Source organism: Lathamus discolor, chromosome 5, assembly GCF_037157495.1.
Source record: "Lathamus discolor isolate bLatDis1 chromosome 5, bLatDis1.hap1, whole genome shotgun sequence".
NCBI lineage: Eukaryota > Metazoa > Chordata > Aves > Psittaciformes > Psittacidae > Lathamus > Lathamus discolor.
In genome coordinates this window covers 49,317,768-49,339,897 of record NC_088888.1, presented here as the reverse complement: position 1 = coordinate 49,339,897, position 22,130 = coordinate 49,317,768, and the positions used below count along the sequence as shown (strand labels likewise).

Here is a 22,130-nt window from a genome sequence, read left to right as displayed (position 1 = left end):
TGCATGACTCTATGCTGGGGTTAGCAAATAAATTAGCTGTTGCTTTGGAAATCTTCACTTTAGGACAGTATTTGATACCCTCCTTCCTGCTGGCAGATGTCAGTTATTTTCATTTCTACTTCACTTGTGTTTCCCTGGGTTAAATAGGAGATTGTTTATGTTAAGTCAGTGCAGTGGTGGTCCCAGTTTCAGCAAACTGAAATAGGGCAGGTGATTTAGTCCATGGGAGCTCACAGATCAATGACTTTGAGATTTGAAAGTTTGTGTTTGGTATTGAGTGTTGGGGCTTATGAGGTGGGCTGTGCAGGTTTGTAGTTTCGAATTGTGTGTGCATAGGTACTTTCTAGTTTGTTAGCTGCATGTTTTCTTTGTAAAATACTAATGATGGAGCCTGATTTCTTTTAGGCACCAAAGTGTCTCTGTACTGGTGCATAAGGGAAATAGATGTTTTGTACACTCAGGGAAAGCTTCTATTTCTAGAAATGCTTTGGCGTTCTCCTGTTCGTGTTAGTAAACGCAGCAGCCAGGGTATACTGTTTTAGAGGGAAGGTGCTGTCAAATTTCCTTGCCCTGTCATTGTGTTGGTTGTATGACTTGCCAGGACTGCCATAAAAAAGGTTGTGTGTAGTTCTCAAATGTCTGAGTGTCTTGTGCTGTAGCTGATCAGTGGTTGGTACAAACCTGGTGATCCTTTCTCTATGCTTACTATACCTAGTACTGATTTCTATGTTTGGATCTGCTGCTTGACTGTCCTTTACTTCTAAGTGCATAGATTAGATATTTTATTTTTCTTACATGACACATCCTTCTTTTAAGGAATATGTTATCCACTCTGAAACCTCTCTGTACGAGCTGTACTCTTTGCTACTGAAGATGACTACTTGGGTGCAACATGTGCTCAGTGTCAGACCATACAGAAGAGTGAACCTAGCAGCAGAAAAAAGGAAGAAGAATTTGTGTAGACTGTTATCTGGTTTATGGGAGCAGGCTTCTGCCCACTTACAGGTTTAACTGGTGACACCCAGACCTGCATTCCTAACCCAGCATGCCTCTTTCCTTCTTTTGTCTCTAGAGTGGGAAAAGGTAAGAGTTAAGTAGTACTACTGAACCAGCAGGTCTCTCTTGATATGCACTAATTTTTTGTAAGTTGTTTTTTTACCTTCTTGAGTGTTGCAGATTTGGAATCTGCATGCACACTGTTTCCCTGAAAGCCTTGACGTGCATCTGTGATGCATTGCCCCCACACTGAGAAGAATGTGAGCACTCTTATTTTACCACAGTTGTGAGTGAATATGTTCTTTAGTTGTCTCAATATGTGAGAAGAAAAAAAACCCAACCAACCCAAAACACCAAATCACATAAAATCCAAGCCAAAACCTAAGATGTTATTTAGGTACCTTTTTTTTAAAATCACATTCAGTTCCAGTTTAAGCACTGAAGAGAGAGGGGAACATTGTCTTCATTCTACTGAGTGAAATCTTGATGTAGAAAGACGCTTTTTGGCTAAAAGCGCAGTGAAATGCATGTATGGTAAAAATCAGGCTGTATCTTCACATCCTGAGAACAAAGCAAAGCTTGTGTTTTGATTTAATATTCCAAGAGACCAGAGGGTCAAAGCATTCTGTAGTCAGGGCAGTTAAAACTCTGAGGCATTAAATCTGAACATTGCCTAAAAGTCAGATCAAGTGGCGGTCTCTTTATATTTTAACCTGAAGATTATAGATGCCATTGCAACACTTGAATTGCTAAAGCCTTCAGGGTTTTTCAAGCAGCTGGTCTCAGCAATGCGTTTATACCCCTGGATCTGCTAGAATGTGTCCTCAAGGCAACATCTGATTGTACATTTAGACTGTTATTCCATCTGGAGAAGATTAAATACATCTTTTTCCAGTGCAGATACTAGACTCATGAGTGATGAGCAGGTTTGCATGATGCTGGGTCAGCAGTGATACTGGCCTAGTTCTTTGTGACTTGCTGCACATTTGCACCAGTCTTGCAAATATTAAGACTATAACCATCAAAGATTAGACAAAAGTTTTTACTTATGCAGAATATATGTGAAAATATTGGTGCAGTAAGTTGCTGGCATGTAAGCTCCTATATCACTTGCATGTGTTGTTTGGAAGAGATATATTGTTCACTAATCAAGCTCAGTGTTCTATCACTGAGGAATCAAAATGACTCACTGCTCTATTTATACAGTTGCAGATGTATAGAAAAAATGCGGGGGAGTGGTGGTAATAGTTCAACACTTAACTTTACATAAACATGGCTACACAATGTGTCAGGTCCAGAAGCAGGAAGAATTTTGTTGTGTGACATGCGTGTGTCTCATTTGAGCAGTAGGGATATTTTGTTAACCTTAAGCATCAGACTAACAATTCTGCAGCAGAAAGGGGATATGTTCTGGACAGAAGATTAATACCACAGGCTTTGGTTTGGTTGTGGAGTAAGGGAACCCTGATTTATTTATTTATTTTTTTATTTCTTGGGTTGATGCTTTTAAATTCTGGCTGCAGATGTTTTTAAAATGGATGAAGTACTTCTGCTTCATGCAATTAGACCTTTGCTTATAGAAGCACATACAGTGTCATCAAAAGCACTGTCAGGTACGGTCAGATCAGCAATGGGGAAAAAAAAATACCTATAGCTGTACCTCTGGATTGAGTTCTGTTCTAGCCTAAAGGATAGTTATTTTGATTTTTTTCATCTCTTACCCTGACCCTAAAATCCAATTCCTCCTGAAACTCGCTTCTGGAAGAACTAGAGGGTGAGCTTAGAACTTAACTGTGGTGTTGGAGCAGCTGAAACGAAATATGAAGGAAGTGGGTAGGCTGGAAAGAAGTCAAAACAGCAAAGACTCCCCCTGTCACTCCTTCTCACTAATGTTATGGTGACTTTCATTTATAAGTTGACAGGCTTCTTAATAGTGCAGTACATTTCTCTCCACCTGTGATGATAAACACGATACACTGTAATGTAATGGATACTGACAGTAACAAAGTTGGTTTTAGAAAGAAAGGTGTGATTAATCATTTAAAATTTCCTTTTCTACTGCCTCCTGTTTTCTTCAGTCACCGATTAAAGCTGTGTCGTTATCCAGTGCATGTCAGTGCAGTCTGTGCTCACATTTCCAAAGAAATTTAGAGCTATCAAGAAATTTTCAAGAAAGAGAATAATTACCTTTCATGAAGGAAACTCAGGGTTTTTATTTGACATCTTTTAAAATATTTGGTCTTCATTTCACTATTCTAAATAATGCTGGAAATTTTACAAATAGATATGTAATGTTTCTGTCAGTGGAGCTTCCAAGCTTTGTTTCTTATTACCTCTGAGAAGACTTCACACAGTATCTATCTGTGGCTACTCAACTTGTAGTGTTTTTTGAAATAGACCTGAGGATTTTCTGGAACAAAAAAAAAAGTCTTCTGAAGTGCCTTGAGAGAGAAAACTTTTCTAATTCTCATTATTTACCTGTTGTCTATGGTAAACAGCTATTTCATTTACAAAACCTTTATTCCCAGTGGCTCAGACTTGTGTTTGTTAGTGGATTAGCTGTACTGCTTGCTGATGAGCAAAGTTTTCATCATTTCCTTCTGTAGGCTTTCATTGAGGAGTCATCCAGAAGTCTTTTTAATCTGTAAATGAGGTTTAATGAACCCTTGCTAAATCTGCTGGGTGAAAGTAATTTTTTCTCTTTGTCTCTTCACTGTTCCATCAATGCAGCATTTGGAAACTCTCCAATAGTACTGCTTGACAGATACTAGACAGTTCTTTTTGTGATTTCAGTTTTCATTTTGGATATGTTCAGAACCAAAATCTGCATTTGAGTTCTGTGGTAAAACTTAGCTTGTGTAATAACAAGCAGAATGGAGAAAATAGCTCTGCCTCTGAAACACACTGTCTTTAAGTTGGGTATTTGTAGTTGTTCTTTCAAAGATTAGAATCATAGAATAGTTAGGGCTGGAAAGGACCTTAAGATTGTCTAGTTCCAACCCCCCCCGCCATGGACTGGGACACCTCACACTAAACCATGTCACCCAAGGCTCTGTCCAACCTGGCCTTGAACACCGCCAGGGATGGAGCATTCACAGCTTCCTTGGGCAACCCATTCCAGTGCCTCACCACTCTTACAGTAAAGAACTTCTGTCTTATATCCAATCTAAACTTCCCCTGTTTAAGTTTTAACCCATTACCCCTTGTCCTATCACTACAGTCCCTAATAAAGAGTCCATCCCTTGCGTCCTTATAAGCCCCCTTCAGATACTGGAAGGCTGCTATGAGGTCTCCACGCAGCCTTCTCTTCTCCAGGCTGAACAGCCCCAACTTTCTCAGCCTGTCTTCATACGGGAGGTGCTCCCGTCCCCTGATCATCCTTGTGGCCCTACTCTGGATTTGTTCTAACAGCTCCATGTCCTTTTTATGTTGAGGACACCAGAACTGCACACAATACTCCAAGTGAGGTCTCACAAGAGCAGAGCAGAGGGGCAGGATCACCTCCTTCAACCTGCTGGTCACACTCCTTTTGATGCAGCCCAGGATACGGTTGGCTTTCTGGGCTGCGAGCGCACACTGAAGCCGGCTCAGGTTCATTTTCTCATCAACCAGCACCCTCAAGTCCTTCTCTGCAGGGCTGCTCTGAATCTCTTCTCTGCCCAACCTGTAGCTGTGCCTGGGATTGCTCTGACCCAGGTGTAGGACCTTGCACTTGGTATAGTTAAACTTCATGAGGCTGGCATCAGCCCACCTCACAAGCGTGTCAAGGTCCCTCTGGATGGCATCCCTTCCCTCCAGTGTATCAGCCAAACCACACAGCTTGGTGTCATCAGCAAACTTGCTGAGGGCGCACTCAATCCCACTGTCCATGTCAGCGATGAAGATGTTAAACAAGACCAGTCCCAACACTGATCCCTGAGGGACACCACTTGTTACTGGTCTCCAGCCAGACATTGAGCCATTGACCACCACTCTTTCATGCAGCCATCCAGCCAGTTCTTTATCCACCGAGTGGTCCACCTATCAAATTGATGTCTCTCCAATTTAGAGACAAGGATGTTGTGTGGGACAGTGTTGAACGCTTTGCACAAGTCCAGGTAGATGATGTCAACTGCTCTATCCCTGGCAATCAGTTCCGTAGCTCCATCATAGAAGGCCACCAAATTGGTCAGATTGCTTCTATAATGCTTTAAAGATGCAAAATGAATCTGAGTACTGAGAACCATCTCTCAGTCTATTATTTTTTTCTGTAATAATTAATTTAATTGATAATGCCACAGTTATGGTGTCAAATTAGGCACTTGCGAAGGTCACTATTGAAGGTCTATAAGGTGTGCTAGAAAGTTTGGGGGCAATTTTTAATTTATTCTTAGTTTTTTAAACCACAGTTGACCTATGTTAGGTTGTGCACAACCATGCTGTTATAGGTTCAGGGAGTTAGTCCTGATCTAATGCAAATATTGGATTAAGCTGGTTTGTGTTTGAGCAACTGAGCAAAACTTATTGTTAACTTTCTCAGAGAACTTGGTGGAAATTTTGTTGCTGTTGAACAGAAAGCATCTCTTTTTTTTTATTTTTCCCAGATGTGGAGGATTTGATGGGAGGCGTTATTTTTACTCTCTGTTCTTCTATGACAGAGAACAGGTTATAGCACGTATTTGAAAAGTAGTCCTAAACTGTCTGATCCAAAATTTTGACAGAACACAATTGTAAAATCCCAGCCTCTATGAATGATTGTATTCTGCACCTTTTCCCTGAGTACTGGTAAATGAACTGATCACTGTAATAAACTCTCAGAAATCTATGTATCTTCTCGTTGTTTTATGGTTAATGTTTATGAAATGTATCTTTCCGCATACAACTTAGCTATGCTTCGTAGAATATAATGTGCAACCATTCTGTTTTGTCATGAATTGTAAAATTAAATGGAGGAGGAAGCTGGACTGAAACAACTTAGATTTAAAAGTGTATGTAAACTATGTTATTCCCCATGCTGCCTCTGAGACAAGGCATGTATGATAGTTTTATATAGGAATAAAAATGGTGATTTCCCTGACCATTAAAAAAAGAAGTTGTTGGTGCAACAGTAAAAATGGAACTGGTAAATAGAGATGGAGAAGAAAGACTGTCATCAGGATGAGAATCAGCAGCCCAGTTGCTGATAATCTGCATATTTTAATTAATACATAATTTTCAATTAAGAGAGAGGTTTGTTTTTTTTCCTCAGTATATTTTATGCACTGCATTATTGCAAACATTTTTCAACATCACTTACAATATAAATTGCAGTGCATTCTCTTTCTGAGCAGAGAAGGACTATCTTTCAAATAAAGTAAAAAATAAAAACCATTGTTCAGCTTTATTTGCATGCTTTGGTCTGCAACTGGTTTAAAATTTATATTAGTAGGAAAAAATAAAATTCCGAAAATTTATAGAAGAAAGTTGTACATGGATGTATTCATTAGTTCTTGTAACAGTGGTGCCTGATACGAGCTGCCATAAGCAATAACTGATTTTTGTCCAGTCCATAATGCAGACGTGTTAGCAGTCTGCAGTGTTAAAGAGAGGAATCTGTAAAGACTTGCACAATGTCATGCAAATATGATTCTTTCCTAAGATCACTCCTGCCCAGCAATGTTAATTAGAGTTCTGAGTGCTTCCTTCACTTAGCCCTTTTGTGAGCTAAATTGCTGTGATGTAGTCCAGCTACAAACCCAGACTCTCTAGGGTATACTTTTTTCTTTTTTCTTTTCTTCATTTTTTTTCCTTTGTTACTTTTTAAAGTAATTTTATTCGTGTGCTTAGTTATAAGTAACCAGGTTAATTCCAATGGATTGAGTGACCTACCTTGTGTGTTTCAAGATAAGGTCATCCTTTCCTGAGTTAATTAGAGCTATGGTAAATGCCTAGTACTCATAATTAAGATTGTGATTAAACAGCTCCCCTGGTTCTTAGGTGCCTGGCCATTATAGCAGAAACCACAGTCTTGAATTAAATACCTTAATGGGTACAAAAGAATGAGAATGTAATGGCCTGAATATGGCCAAACGGATACTGGACAGGAGCTGCCTAAACCTGTCAGTAGTGAATGTAGCATCTCCAGAATCCAGCCTCTTTGCAGGATATGCGGCTCTTCCTCAGTACCTTTCTGTGCTTGAATTCGTAGCCCTACATAGACCAACAACCGCTGTTGGTCTGGGCAGCTGTGTAGTTTTAAAAATGTAAGCAGAGGTGTGGTTGCATCTCCTAAGAGATTTGCAGGATAGAAAAGTAGGCTTAATTTCTTGCCTGGAGAAATTCTTATGCAAAACATTGAGCTTTTTCATTGCTCCCTGAGCTGTGAGGTTACAAAGGTGTTCTTGGACAGAGAACGTGCTTGTTCTGTCATTGTTGAACTGTCCTGCTTGGTGTAGTGTGTTCAAAATCATTGGGGTCAGGCACAAAAAGCAGTAACTAGAAGAAAGCTCTGCCCTGGGGCTGAGGCAATCATGGGAAGGGTAAGGGGGGCAGGATTTCTGTCTTCTATCCTGTCCTGGTGGTCATTCCTCCTGCAATCACAGGTGGATAGCAGAAGGGTTCCTTAGTCCAAGTTAACTCAGCAGCATCTTGTTTTTCAGATTTCCTGACGAATGACTGGTCTGTGAAGAGGAAAAAAAATTTGCCTGAGATACACTGCAATCACATACTGTATTACAGTGTCCATGCTCTGGGGTAGAGTTAATAATGCACAAATTTTGCTGTTTATGTAGGGGGTTTTGTTATTTTGGGGTGCTTGTGACTGGGATTCTTTTTTTGCAACAGTGCAATTTGCAGAAAAGAAGAAACATAGGCACTGTTGGAGTTTCATCACTGAACTGTTCTGTACTGTGCAGCATATGGAAGCAGTGAGTCACTGGGTTCAAGCAGTAAGTCATTGGGTTATACCTGCAGGTTTTCCAGTGCCAATGTGGAAAGTGTTGAGTCCCTTGCCATGAAAGTGTAAATTAACACCTGTTGTAGTGGTTTAAGCGTGAAAGTACAAGTTCTTACAGACTTTCTTTAGACTTAGACACAGATAAAGAACCTGGAGATTGCTCAGCTGTTAAGAAAATGAATTGGAAAGACATTGTATGATCACAAAAACAAATATAGAAACCCTTTGACTTTCTTACATTGACATTTAATCTTTTCCCTGCTGCCAGACATTATTGCATACTGGAGGTGACAGTGCCAAGTTCTGCCAGCCAATCTGGCCACGTAATAGTGACATGGAAGGGTCACTGGCCATAGCTTTTACATGCAATTATACACATACTTCAGATGTGCCCCACATGACATGCACCCAGTTTATACCTTCCCATGAGGAGGGCTGCTGCCACCTTAGTGTTAACACCACTTGGTCCTGGGGGCAGCTGAGGAGAGAACTTGTGTCCCAGTAAGCGGTTCTGGCACTGCTAGCCAGCTTCTGCCTCAGAGCTACTCACATATGTCTCTTGTGAAAGGGGAAAAAGATGTGGAAGCTTCATGTGGCATAGTGGTTGATGCTGCAACCACAAAAGCAGCTTATCTGGCTTTTTAGCATCTCTTTTCTGGATGTAGGTCAGGAGATGGTCTGGGATAGGGTGAAATCCTCTGGCTCGCCAGACAGCCTGTGGAACGCCACTTCTTAGATTGTCTTCAGGCTAACTTCTTGCAAATTCATCTAGTGACACAAACCAGTAATTTCAAATTAGCTGTTGTAAAGTGTATTGTCACATGGAAAGTTCCCCTGATGTAATTTTGGTGGAATCTTGCAGGTATGTGAGAGTAAGGGGCTTGTCTTCCCTCTCTCCTGTCCAAAAAATTCCCTTGTTGTCAAGAATAAAAGTCAGAATTTTCCATCCAGGGGATAAACTGGTTCTTTTTTCCCTTGATAACTCTGAGTTTACTAACACCCATGTTTTGACTTCCTTTTTGATCATTTTGGTAGTGGATGCATGCAGCGTCATTTTTATTTGAGAACTCTTTAAGCATTTTGTTGGTATTTTTCAGTTTGGTATTTGTCCTTTTTCAGTTTTCAGTTTTGTTTTACTCGGATATATATCTCTAATTCATAAAATAATGTAGGATACCTAAATAGACTGTAACATGTGAGCGGGAAATGCCATCCTAGCAGTGCTAGTCAGCCTTCTTTTTAAAAAAAAAAAAAAAAAATCAAAATCATCCCTGCCTTTAAATGTTACAATTCTAAATAAAAAAGCCCTTCTCAGGGCCATTAAGAAAACCTCATAAATTTCTATTAAGCAATTGCTGTAAATAATGTCTTTCCATCTACAACTGTACTACATAAGCAGAAGTCTCCCACCAGAAAGAGTGTTCAGCAGTAGCTCTGCTTTAGTCTAGTGAATTAATGGGCATTGTCTTCTGGGAGCATTCAGCATGTCATCACTGATGATGTGTGAAGTTCTTCTATGCCAGATACAGCCCTTCTGTTTGAAGGTCCAGTGCGTTCATAATGCTGAGCATCAGTTGCCGCTGTGATAACAAGGCATTTTATGGCTTTACTGATTCATGGGAGACACTGTCTCCTTTCCCTCTGTAATTAATATCTGCTGGTTTGTACAGTGATACATGGTGACACAATGTACCTAAGTTCATTAATGCACTTTGTTTCTCTTGCCCTTGTTTTCCTTCAAGGCCAAAGAATGCTAGGTGAGCAGGTTACTAGTTATTCTTCTAAGCAGCAGGACACCTCCTGTCCAAACTATTTTGTAGAAATACTGGATGACTGCTTTACATGTCAGATTACTGAATGAGATAAATGGTTGTCCTGCCTTGTCTTGTGGCTGGGTATTTCCTTCTGAGGGGAGGATTTAGGAATCATCCAAATATACATGGCATCCAAGCATACATTGCATCCAAGTTTGCAAGCCTGTAAGCAAAGTAAGTCAGAAAAGGTCTCCTCTTTGAATCTCACAAAGGGATTAGAGGTTGCTGCAGAATTCGGCACTCTGAGGACTAAAGTGTGTACATGGATCTCAACTAGGAGGAACACGAATGTTCAGAGGATTTTGCCAGTGGGACTTTGAATGCTGGAATAGAAAAAGGATAACAGTAGTATGTGGATGTTGGACTTGGCGCTTAAATGTAGTGAAGTGCTGAAACATCCTCAGGTGATGACAGGTTATGGTTGCTTCAAAGTTTTGTACCTTTATCCTCTTTCTCCATCTTGGGGATACTAACTTCCTTACACACCTTGTCTGTTCGACATGATTCCACCATAAGCTGTTCAATGTGAGCTAAGCACTTGGTGAACTTGGCTAGCAACACTTAGCAGTCTTACAAGGTGAAAAAGTTCCCTCTTTTTCCTTCTTCAAGACACTTATCTTAAAATATGGAACAATCATGCCTTTTGTGTCAATTAACCTTTGTTGACACTTCTTTATCATCAGAAACACTTTTTTTGTTGTTTTATTTTTTGTTTCTGCTTTGAAAATTTTCCATGTGTGCACTCTTATAGTACAATTGGTACCCTGGGATGCCAGGGAGCAGAAATGTCATTTCTTGTTCCATGACAGTCGACAGTAATTAGAAATCATTATGGATGTCATTTATGGAAATGTGATCTCATCCAAGCATTTGCAAGATAATGCAAGCCAATTAAAACATCTTGGAGGTTGTTGACTTTGAAACTATCTCTGTAGTCACGTAAGTTCCCTCTTTAAAAAAAAAAAAAAAAAGAAAGAAAAAAGAAAAAGAAAGAAGAAATAAAAAGGTGTGTTTTAGAGCCCATACCAATTAGGAATTAGTTTGTAGTTTTAGTTATAGGCTTCTACTACTGGTGGTTACAAACCCAAAATGTCATTGTTCAAGAAAACCCATCTTTCTTTAATTTTTTTAAATACATACTGCTTGAGTTAGTGTTGTGACTAGTTGAGCAGCCCGTGGAATATGCTCTCTGGAGATTTAGTGTTTCTAGTAGATCTGAATGATTAAGCTTGGTTTTGTTTGTTTGTTTTTAATCCCATTTTTTAATTCAGTAAAAGAGAAGCTTGCTGTCTTCCTGTTTGTTCCACATAAATGGGAAGACACGCAAGTTGAGTGCCTGGAGCATTGCCAAGACTGTAAATGCGCCCTGCAGTAGTTCTGATGGAGATCATAGCTGAGAGCAGTCTTGAGCATTGGTTAGAGACCATCTTTCAGATCTCACAAATGATTTGTGAGGGAAGACAGTAGCCAGTGGATTAAACCAAAAATATGCTGGCTGATAACTTGTCATGCTTCTGTTACTTGGTCACATCAGATCATATACCCTTTCTCTAGCTAGTAGGTTCCCAGATTTCATTTTATTCCAAGAGTAGCAGTCAAAACTTAGTAGTCTTTCTGCTGAAATTCCTTGTTGTTTCATAGCAGGGTTTTGATCATTACTTTCTTACTTCGCTTGATATCTGACTTTTTTATCATTCACTGTTACAACAGGTTATTGGCACTTGTGACACAAAGGATTAGGCATATATGTGCTAGCTTTTCATAGCTCAGCTCTATAAAGGTAGGAAATTAAAAAAAAAAAAAAGAGAGATAGAGATTTTGAAGAGAAAGGGTTTATAAGAATGCCTAAACTGTTGTGTACTTCCAGGTATTGTAGTATATGGCTACCAGGTTTTGATCTGTGGAAAGCATTAGGTATTAATGAACTGTATAAAGGCAAGATGGTACAAGAAGCAGAAAATCACATGAAGCAAACGAGGTTTTACAAGTAGAGAAAATCAGGACATGCAATCTGCTGAATAAGATTAGTCATGGGCCAGGCTGTCCATCTTGGCTCTTAACATGTTAAGAAGAGATTTGTCAGTGGGGGGTGATAGTTGTCTGTCTCTGGGATTATAAATGTGCACATTGTACCTGTGTTTTACACAGCAGTGAATGGAGAGTACAAATCACAGCTTTTCCTTACATACTGAATGTATTTTTAGCCAGCTGCTGAGCTCTCACAACTATTAGAAATGTCAATAAAATTTCAGGGTACTTAACAGCTGAGAAAGTGAGGCCCAACCGCTGTCTGTGAGGTTCGCTGGCAGTTCAGAATTCACTTAGTGCCGAACAGCATTGTTCAGTTTCGAAGTTTTAAATTTTGCACGTATGGGCTGAGCAGCAGATGGAAATAACAGCCCATATAATTTATGTACTTACTAACCAAATGAGATTATTGTTTTACACTGACCATTTACTATTCAGCTGTTCTGTAGGATTTGCTCTGTGGACAGGAAAAATTTATCTCTGTTCCTTGTCACTGGCACTTGTCCATTTGCCAGCAATTGTGTCAGATTGCAGAGAAATTTGTAGAGCTCGTATCAGGAAATAAAAAGTATGGCATTATTAAGAATTTGCAATTAGAATTATATTTACTTCTCCTGCAAGTTTAAACACTCTATAGCTAGTATGTCTCCTTGCAATACTGAGGTAGGCTGTGTAGCACTCCTTAGATGAGAACGCCCATTTCACAGAAAAGGGAAACTATGAAGAAGAGACTTGACTCAGAAACTTTGCTTTGCTCTAAAAGTCAATGCTAAATATGTATAAAAGAGATTATTATCCAGGACTATTGTACTTCAGAAGAATAGCGTGTCCTTTTCTGTACACATTATCTCTAGTATTACTCATCTTTTTAATCCACATTACTCATTTGTTAATGAAGGGCTGAGTGAGAGTTAAGGCAAGAGAACATACATAGACAAATGTAAAACTGTCATTATATCACGGTTTTCTTGGAAAACTTTACAGAAAAACCGTCTTCTGTAAGAATAAGATCAAGCTCATGCCTGGTATTTTATACACAAAACAAAGAAGAAAACAGAAGAAAAAACAACTTTGGAGTAAAGTGTGACATCCTAGTGAAATGCAGCTTTTCTGCTGAGAAAAAACATTTGTTAAGGTGCAGTGCATTTCAGTGTATAGAAACTTTTCAGTCCAGCTCTGAAAATGCAAAGAAGGTCCTTCTCCAGAAAAATGGCACACTCGCCTGTGGACAGGCTCCTCTGTAACTCTAAGAGCGAGTAGCTAATTCTCAAAGCTGTTCTTGTACTGAGAATTCAAATTCCCATCCAGTTATTAAATGCCTGCTTTCCAGTAATGGATTTTTTCCCCCTCCCTGATGGAAAATAACTGCAGAGTGGTATTTTTCCAAGCAGAGATTCAATAGTAATAATGGGTGTCCAGTGGTTCCAGCTTGCTAAGCGATGCTACATTGGAGTTCTCTCCTTCTCTTAACACACACATCAGCATGCTATTTATTCTTTATGAAAGCTCAGAGATGCTTCTAGAGATTAACACTACCTAGAGAGAAGATACAGCTTGCACAGTTTTAGTTGCTACTTTGAATTTTTTGCTGTTCCACCATAATGTGGAAACTGTGACACAGTAAAAGGTCAGAAAAATGATGCTTTACAGGAACCGAAGGGCAATAATCTTTCCAAACATGCATCCCTTTGTCTCCTTCTTTTGTTTAACATGCAAGTTCTGGTAAGACCCTCTGTGGCAAAGTTTGTTTGTTTTTCATTCTAAGCTAAGGAGATCACTGAAGGGTGTTGTGCATTAATAGCTGTCACAGAACCTAAACTAAAAAACTGTGAACTAAAAAACCATAACCTGAAAAACCTAGTACCACTGAAACACAAGTAAAGAATAAGAGAAATGGTTAATAGCCAGTAATGCTAACTTAACTGATATCCCAGATTTCCTTGTGAAGCAGGAAACAGTAGTTCTTAGGGACTGGGAAGTTGTAGGGATCAATACATTAGTGTTAATGTGGTGGATATCTGCTGTTACACGTAGCACAAGAAATTCATGCTATTTCAGACCAAGAAAAGCATAAATTCTGGCACTGGGGGAATTTCATAATTCAAGGGAGAGGGAATGGTAGTTCAGACTCTTTCAGTCTTCTGTGGGGCAGAAGGGATTGGAAAGGAAGACAGGGAGGGAAGGCGGGAAGGAGGGCATCTCTAGACACTAAAGGCATCACACCACAGCATGTCTCACCACATTGCTTCACTGACCCACCAAGCTTCCCCTGGTAGATCACACCACATTCCCACCCCCCTTCTCTTCAAAGTAAGGTGTTGGATGGGGCTTTCAGTTCTTATTCCTCCTGCTGAGTTCAAGACAGGACAAGCCTTCCCTCATGAATCGAGGCTTATCAGTTGTTTTTAGCTGCTAATTATAAAATGACTATAATACACTTACTAGAAATATCCCAGGCTGGGAAATTCTTATGTCAAGCAGTAATTAGCAACTCGTTTCACATAATATATATGTATGTGTGTCACCTAAGTAATAACTTGCATGCATTTTTTTCTTCCTCCTTTGTTGTACTGAGAGAAATGAATAGAAGGACTGATCATAAATCATGCAAAGCTTGTGGTTAAACTAAGAATGGATTCTGGCTATCAAGTCTGAGGCCAGAGCTGATGGCTGGATTTTCTTTCCTTCCATGGTCAGACTTAGGAGACAGCATGATGTAAACATTAGGCTGTACCTCTGGGACCAATCCATTAGGCTGTACCTCCTTCTCAGGAGGAAACAACTTGATTGTGCCATCTCCTTTATCCCACTAACATATGGTGCTGAGAATCTTCTGATTTCTCCTCTAAAAATGGAAGGAGCTGTGACTAAAAGAACATGGGTAGGGAAGGGAGGCAGTAACAGATAAAACTTAAATTTTTTCCTTACTCCTTTTCTTTTGATTCAAGGTCTTGCTCTGTATCACATACACCTCCACATTTGAGCTGAATGGGAGTTCAGTGTTGAAGATTGCTGAGGTAAGTGCCTCTGTTGTACCATTGCTTAACATCTTTTAATGTTCCCCCGCTACCTAGAGTGTATCTTTCATACATACCCTGAAACTGAACTAGTCCAAATCATAGTTACAATCTTAAGGACTGGTGCTACCTTATGCCTAGTTAGAAGAAATAGCATGTTGGGCAGGGTTAATGGGCTTGCATGGGAAGGCACTTTTGGAAACTGACTGACAATTGTATATTGCAGTGTTGTGCATTTACTGCTTCTCATATTTACTTTGCTTTTTACAAGAAGAAAATTTCCTCAAGTTCTTTATAAAACAGGACTGTGCTGGTTTATACTTGCAACTAATGAGGCTTCCTCAATAGAGGTGTGTACGCCATAATGTGCTGTGTTGACGCAAGTGCCACAGTGTGCCTTGTCAGCCTTGTGTCTTTTTACTAATACATCCAAGTAGAAGATTTATTACACCTCTAGATATGTGGTGTTGTTCTGGTGCCATTAGTCACTCTTCTTCCTTTATTCCATTAAATTTTAGTCTGAATTAAATTTCAAAGGAGCTTTGGCTGTAGGAAAGCATACCTGCAGGTCTATCAAGTGAGCCTTTGTAGACGGCTGACGTTTTTAGTACAGTGTGTAGCAAGCCACGGGAGCTGTTTGTTCAGGCTAGATAAGATGCACAGGAACACTAAATCTTTCTGCACAGCACAGTGCAGAATGTATTGTAACATTTTATTGTTAATGTGGTATGGGGGGAGCTAATGTTCGTGGAGTAATGTAAAAGTTTACATGTCCTAATGTAAACATGTTTTACTAATGTGAGAGTATGCATGTCCTATACTCCAAATGTATGTAGACATTTAGACACCTGCTTCAGGGTTTGGTATTTTGGTTGAGGTGTTTTTTTAATTACAAAAAAAAAAAAAAAACAAAAACAATCCCAAAACAATCCTGTGTTCCAAGTTTAGGAATAAAATTGACTTTGCTTTGTCTTGTTGGAAGCTGAGGACAGGGGCTATAGGGATAAGAGGGAACCAAAGAAAACAGCTGCCAGTTTGTAACAAATAGGCTTTTAAAAGGCAGGGATACAACATAAACAGTTTGTGTATATAAAGTATACAAGATAAAAAGAGTAGTAACCATTCCAGGTGTCCTGCACAGCTTAGGCTTTGGTTTCTCTTGTGCTATGTGAAACCATAAGTTATGGATATTTTTGGAAGTCTTTGTAAGCCCTGCCTGTACATGCGGCAGCAAGGATGCAGCAAGAATTTTATTTAGAACAAGCCACAACTTTCTAAGCTTTACTAAACCCTTTTATGTCAGTGTCTCAAACTGAAGAAAATAGTTTTCCCTGCAGTTTTTCTTACCAGACTTTCTAACACGAAAGGCAAAAGCTGATGAATTCAGCTTAGTGCATCACTTAGCTCAAGGTACAGAGCTCTAGCTTAGACAAAATACTGGCTGGGAAAAATATTTAGGGGCTCTAACCCCTTCAGATTTCACTCTTTAAGAGCACTGCCTAAGACTAGGAAAATGGTCAGTCAGTCAATCATGCTCTGTGTGCTATAAGCTGTATCAGAAATCATATTTTCTGGTCTCTCTGTAAATTTGGATAAAAACAGGGCTGTTATTCATTTAAGGCATCCTGAAAGTGGCCATTTTCTTTCATAGATCAGAGTTAAACTGCCGTACTTGGTATTTGCACTTGACTTTCGTTCCCAGAAGGCTAGCTTGGCTCTTCAAAACCTTTGCTAGTATAGTAGTACAAATCAGCACATTGATAATTTGTCCTTTTTCTGTTAAAGAGGAGCTCTTATGCAGGCTGATGAGATGTACCAGCAAGGCAAACAAAACTGCCATTTCTTTCAGGGAATTGGAACAAGCTGTAATACCGAGCATGCATGTTTCTATTTGGAGTGTTTGGAGGTACAGGTATTTTCCCCTCACTCCTTAAGAAAATACTGCCTCGGTGAATGCCAAGGTCTTTCTAATTAGCAAGTCCCACCAGGCACATACAAGCTTCCTCAGGTTCCTTCCAGACAGGTTTTAGGTAAAGAAAGACACTTAACAGCAGGAACCAATATGCCTTTGTATCTGAATTCTGCAATGTATAAGCAGTAGGGAAGAAAAATTATTTCTGAGTTCAGCATTTGCTTTGCCTCAGCATTTATTGTTCTGACTTACTCTAAGGGCAAGGTGGCAGAGAGGAGTTTTCTGCTTCAGTGCCCCTGCTATTTGACATTTCTTTCCAACTCAGTCTCTTAGTTTTCCTGGCCTGTCCTCTGTAACAAAGTGGAGCTGCTGCAGAATTAGAAAGGTGTTATCTGTATTACTGGTAGAACATTCTGAGGACTCTCTCTGACAAACAAGGCTACAGTCTGGACTTTTTGGGATAGTTCTCAATTAATGTGTACAAAATAATGGCACCCCAAATCTTTCTGAATATTACCGGCTTCAAATTGAGGAAGCACCTAACATGAAGAGTACTATTTTCTGTGGCTTAAGTACTAATAGAATTGAAAACTGACTAAATCTTGCTCCACGCTCCTTCCCATGCTTGCCTACATCCCTGCAAGAAAATTTAGTTTGTACTTGGTTTTATGTGTGTATTTGTTAGTCCCATTTACTTTTTGGAGGTTTGTTTTGTTTGACGCTGTTGCGTTTTGTTGGCTAACCCTCTGTGTTTTGCTCTTAGTTGTGTTTTGCATGCCATAGAGCTGGAAGTCCCCGAATGCATGAAATGATCAAAATGTCCATTGCACACCTCCTTGGGGCCCTGAGCTCTCGCATTTTTACTGGTGCTTCTTCGTCAGTGGCTTTTCAAAAGGTACCTTGCCCAGCCATTTTAGAACACAGGCCTTCTGTAAGATTGGACCTCAAGTGGACAGCACTGTTGCTCATTAGCTGGCATGGGGAGGGGAGAGAAGAAGGAGATATCAACCATGCTCTCTCCAGAAAGTCAGCCTACCTTTAAGAACAGTATTTCATCAATTAATTCAGGTACACTAGAAAAAGACCTACAGCTCCAGAGAATGACCTCAGCAGCACCGGAATGGTTTGGCCTCTGTGGAGGGCTGTGCATGGTTAACAGGCTTTAGGGTTTTTTGTCCACTGGAGTTCAAGTGTTAGCTGAATGATGGGCAGAATTGGTCCAGGCCTTCTTTTAACTTAGAAGACCATCTTCATCACTGACTGACTGATCTCAAGCTAAATAAACCCAGTTATTTATTTGGGGGGATCTTGGAGTCTTGAAAAAGAGCAAGAATGAGATGCTTTCAATTTGGTCCCTTATATCCTGCAACTGTGTACAACTGCGACCTAGTTCTAATGTATTGTCAAAGGAGATAATCAGTCTCAGTTTGTCATCTGCATAGTGTTCCTAACAAGTGATGTACACACACTTGAAAAGCTCTGGAATGCTATCTCTCAGTGCAGTTGGGAAGTGAGGGAAAATAAAAGCCATAATTAAGTAGCTTCCACATGCAATGTCTTGAAACACTCAAGATACAGTTTGTGTCCAAGAAACTCAGTCATGTTTTCTTGTCTTTGTGGCTTCACTGAAATGCAGAAATGTAAGGTCCCGCAAAGTGTGGAGGTCAGAAGGGTTTTAGGAACATAGCTATATTGTTTTCCACTCCACTCCAACAAATGCAGAAGTGTGCCAGCAGCATGTTAAACTTTGTAGCCTCAAGCCCACAGCCTTTCTGTCTTACTCAATGGAAAAGCTTGGTTTCATTTTAGTAGGAGTTAGAAACAATTGAGAGTCTTTGTTCATGTGCCTGTGTCAACACTGATTAGCCTACGTAATCAGATCACTGTAATTTTTCCCTCTTAAAATCTCATCCTCATTATGGAACTGTAAAAATGGCTTTACATCATATAATATCCTTCTAATTCAAAAGCTTACAACAGATGCATTTATATCTACTCATCATGTATATAATTTATACTAAATATATTTTCAAATATATTTTTCACAACTAGTCTATATTAATGGTTCTTCTCACTAGCTGTATATCCAAACAATGGCAGAATGAAAATACAAAAACTGAAAAGTATGTGAACAGTCACATTTTTTTCATCCTGGTAATTGTTAATGATAAAGCTCAGTATAGGCCAGGGGACCAAAGCTGCAAGTTTGGTTCACAGTCTTAGGAGATTGTGTTGTACAGTTCTGTCACAAATCTACTCAGCTCCATCAAGACTTACCACTTAGTAGTTACTGTGCAGTAGTTACAGTGGTTACTACAGTTACAGCAGCTCTTACAGAGACCAACACCTCCTGCAGAAAAAATCTGTTCAAGGACAGGAACTGCAGTTTGCAGTGTTCTGTCCCCAGGGTCCTACCTGTGTTATGGCAACTATTTGTATAATGTCAGCTGGAGCAAAAGTCTAGCACAACTCTAGTCACAGCACAATGTCAAGCAGCTGGGCATGGAGCTAGGAACTGGATGATCCATGATTTCATTGCTACCTTGGCTTCCATGGGATACCTGAGCTGAGGAGCCCTCAGCTTGATTGCCAGTTATTAAAAGGCAATCATTTGTGTAATGTATGGTAAAACACTGTTGTATTTTCTGTATTAGAAAAGGCCTTCAAAAGCTTTCCAATGTGCTGCAGTTTGTCATAATCACATGGGTTGGACAGAACCCTAGTCATTGCCATTTTTGCCCTACCATTCCAGATGCTACTTAGTTTTCCATATTGCTGAAAACTTCTGATGTTCTAATAAGGCAATATGAAATAGTAAGGAAGGCTGACTATCTGCGTGAGGGAGACCTTGGTAGCCTCCTAAAATGTGTTACTGGTAAGTTACAGTTCATATCTATGTACTGCTATCTTGTTTCCTCATCAGGTTTGCATTGAGACATATGTATCTAGCTGTCACCAGCGGAGCATTAACACTGCTGTGCGGGCAACCCTCAGCCAAATGTTGAGTGATTTGACTTTACAGTTACGACAAAAGCAAGAAAACATGGTGAGCCTTCTGGCATCAACAAATGGTTCCATGTCCATGGCTGCATGTCGTTTTGTTTTTCTGAGTGCAGTGTATTGTACTGGCTTGTTGTGCCTTATGGCTTTTATTTGACATTTCCACATTAACCCCGTTTAAAAGCTTTTTGAGGCTCTGACTTTGTGCCTGCCTCAGAGCAGTCTGTTGGAAAGGCACCTCTCACATTGTCAGCTCTACTTGGCAGATGTGTTTATTTTTTCTCTCTTCCATTAAACAGAAGAGGTTTTGTTCTGATATCAGTCCGCCTTCGCCCTTTCCTTTTACATTCTTTTATTTTGTTTGCTTGTTTTCTTATGGTTTGTTGAAATGCTTTTGCCAAAAGTTTTTGCATGACGATTTGCCTAAACAAAATAAATTCTCAATTAAGGAAAGTGACTTCTTTCATCCGTTTATGCTGGTTTGTATATTATCATATTATCAAAACCATACTATTTTTTAAAGTCAGTTTCTATTTCTTAGGAAATTTTAAGCACTGTAGTTGTACAGATTGCTGGGGTTTTTTAGTTGTTTGATTGTTTTCCTTACATCTGTATTGCGTTAAGATGATCACTTCTGGTTTGGATTAGTAGACTAGGTTACTTTCCCTCATGAGCAACTGCAAACCAGAATTAATTGATTTACTTAAATTTCTCTTCTGTCTGTGTTAAGTAGGCTCATTTTACTAGCCAAAACATTTACAAAAAAAAAAAAAAAACAAAAACAAACCAAACCCAGAACAAAACACCCCCAGTAGTTTGGGTCTGAAAGTGGGATTTTGTTAGTTCTGCTCTCAGTGGAGCAGTAGGTGAAAGTATATGAGAGCTACATTTAGTTCCTGGCAGTTTGTTGTTGATGCTTGAGAGAAGAATTTGATTTGACCTCATTGTGCAGTGATAGGAAAAATCCTATACCGCAGCTGAACTGAATGATGCAAGAGGTCGTTTCCATTTCCTGACTGCCATTAATTGTGTTGGAACTGTAACATTAATGATGACAATGTGATAAACCCTCTAACACTCAATTGATTTTGGTTTCTAAGTACTCTGTGAAATCTAGATTATGCTTACCTCTCGTTTAAAATGCAATCTACATGCCTAGTTATTACTGAGTTGGTTTAGGTATATGAAATCTCTTATGTACTTGCAAATCTTACTTCAGCCCAATGAAATGAGAGTTCCTTAAATCTAAAATACTGTTAAAACAGATCTTAAGGAACTTTTGAAAATGTTCTGCAAAAGTTTCACCTAAAAAAACCCCAACCCTCTAGCAAACAAAAAACCCCAAACCAGACAGAAGGCATGGATTTGTTAAGAAAGCTCTGCTGCTGAAGTATTGCTTCTGCAGTATTTTTGTCCCCCTTGCACAAATCACACCACCTTTGTCTTTCCTCAACAGACAATTGAAAACCATGACACCTCGCAGAAATTCAAGAGTCAAGGTATTTGTAACACTTTTTAGTGATTCTTTCCAATCCAGCTGTTTTATTCTTCACTTTTGTTCATCAGCACAGTTCCTGACGTCACAGGAATTGCATTTTCAGGGTATCTTACTTTCTCCCTAGCTTCATGCACTCTGCTGCCAGTAAGAACTGAGACAGCCATGTTAGCTCCTGAAACTTTCACTCATGTCTTCATTTGGAGCATGGTAACAGCATCACACTCGACAGTAATAAATGATTGTTTCAAGTTTCTAACTTCTGTATTTAAGGAGTTTGAGTGCTCTAGGGAAAGCTTTAGTAAGTGGCTTTACTTCCTAAATTGAAACAGATTCATGGAGTTGGATGTGGAATTCTGGAAATGATTGTGTTATCGTATCTCAGGCCAGAGATGCAGTTTATGTAATGGTGACTTTTGCAAGCACATCATTAGTGAAGGTCTGTTCACACTTGTCAAATTATTATTTTACAAGAGAATTTTCTTCTGCTCCCATTCTGTCTTAACTTCCAGCCTCTTCCCTGATAGGTAAAAATAATGCCTGCTTTTGACCTTCTCACTGGATTTCTGCGGGAGAACTTGTGTGAATGGAGGCTAAAATCATTGAGGTGTATAAGCATCCTCTTTCAAGATCAGAACCTGATCATACATGAAAAGCTGTGTAGCAGAGACACACTGCAGGGAGAGATACAGAAATTTTAGCTGCCATGTAGAAGTACTGCAGCCAGTCCTTTTTCTATTATTTATTTGTGTCCTTATTGTATTACCTGAATTAGATTTCGGCTAACCTCCTGTAAGTGCATGTAAACAATCAATGCTCTGTGGGTTTAATACTACTGCTTTTTCATTGTGTAGAGATCGCTTTCCTACTGCATCTTCTGTATGAATTTTGGCAGCCCTGCTCATTGTTTAGAAGCTCTAACCAGCTCTGAAAATCCATGCAGTAAATTGAGGTT

The 22,130-nt window shown here is 39.5% G+C and overlaps 1 protein-coding gene across 1 annotated transcript in view; it reads left to right on the top strand.

Annotated features, from left to right (window-relative positions):
- The window catches only part of ARFGEF3 (ARFGEF family member 3), a 93,608-nt gene that overhangs the window by 17,317 nt on the left and 54,161 nt on the right, over window positions 1-22,130 (top strand). Inside the window, exons 5-7 of the mRNA XM_065680745.1 lie at window positions 14,700-14,768; window positions 19,604-19,726; window positions 21,137-21,179. Coding sequence (XP_065536817.1) covers window positions 14,700-14,768; window positions 19,604-19,726; window positions 21,137-21,179 — 235 coding nt within the window. The remainder of the gene's footprint in view (window positions 1-14,699; window positions 14,769-19,603; window positions 19,727-21,136; window positions 21,180-22,130) is intronic.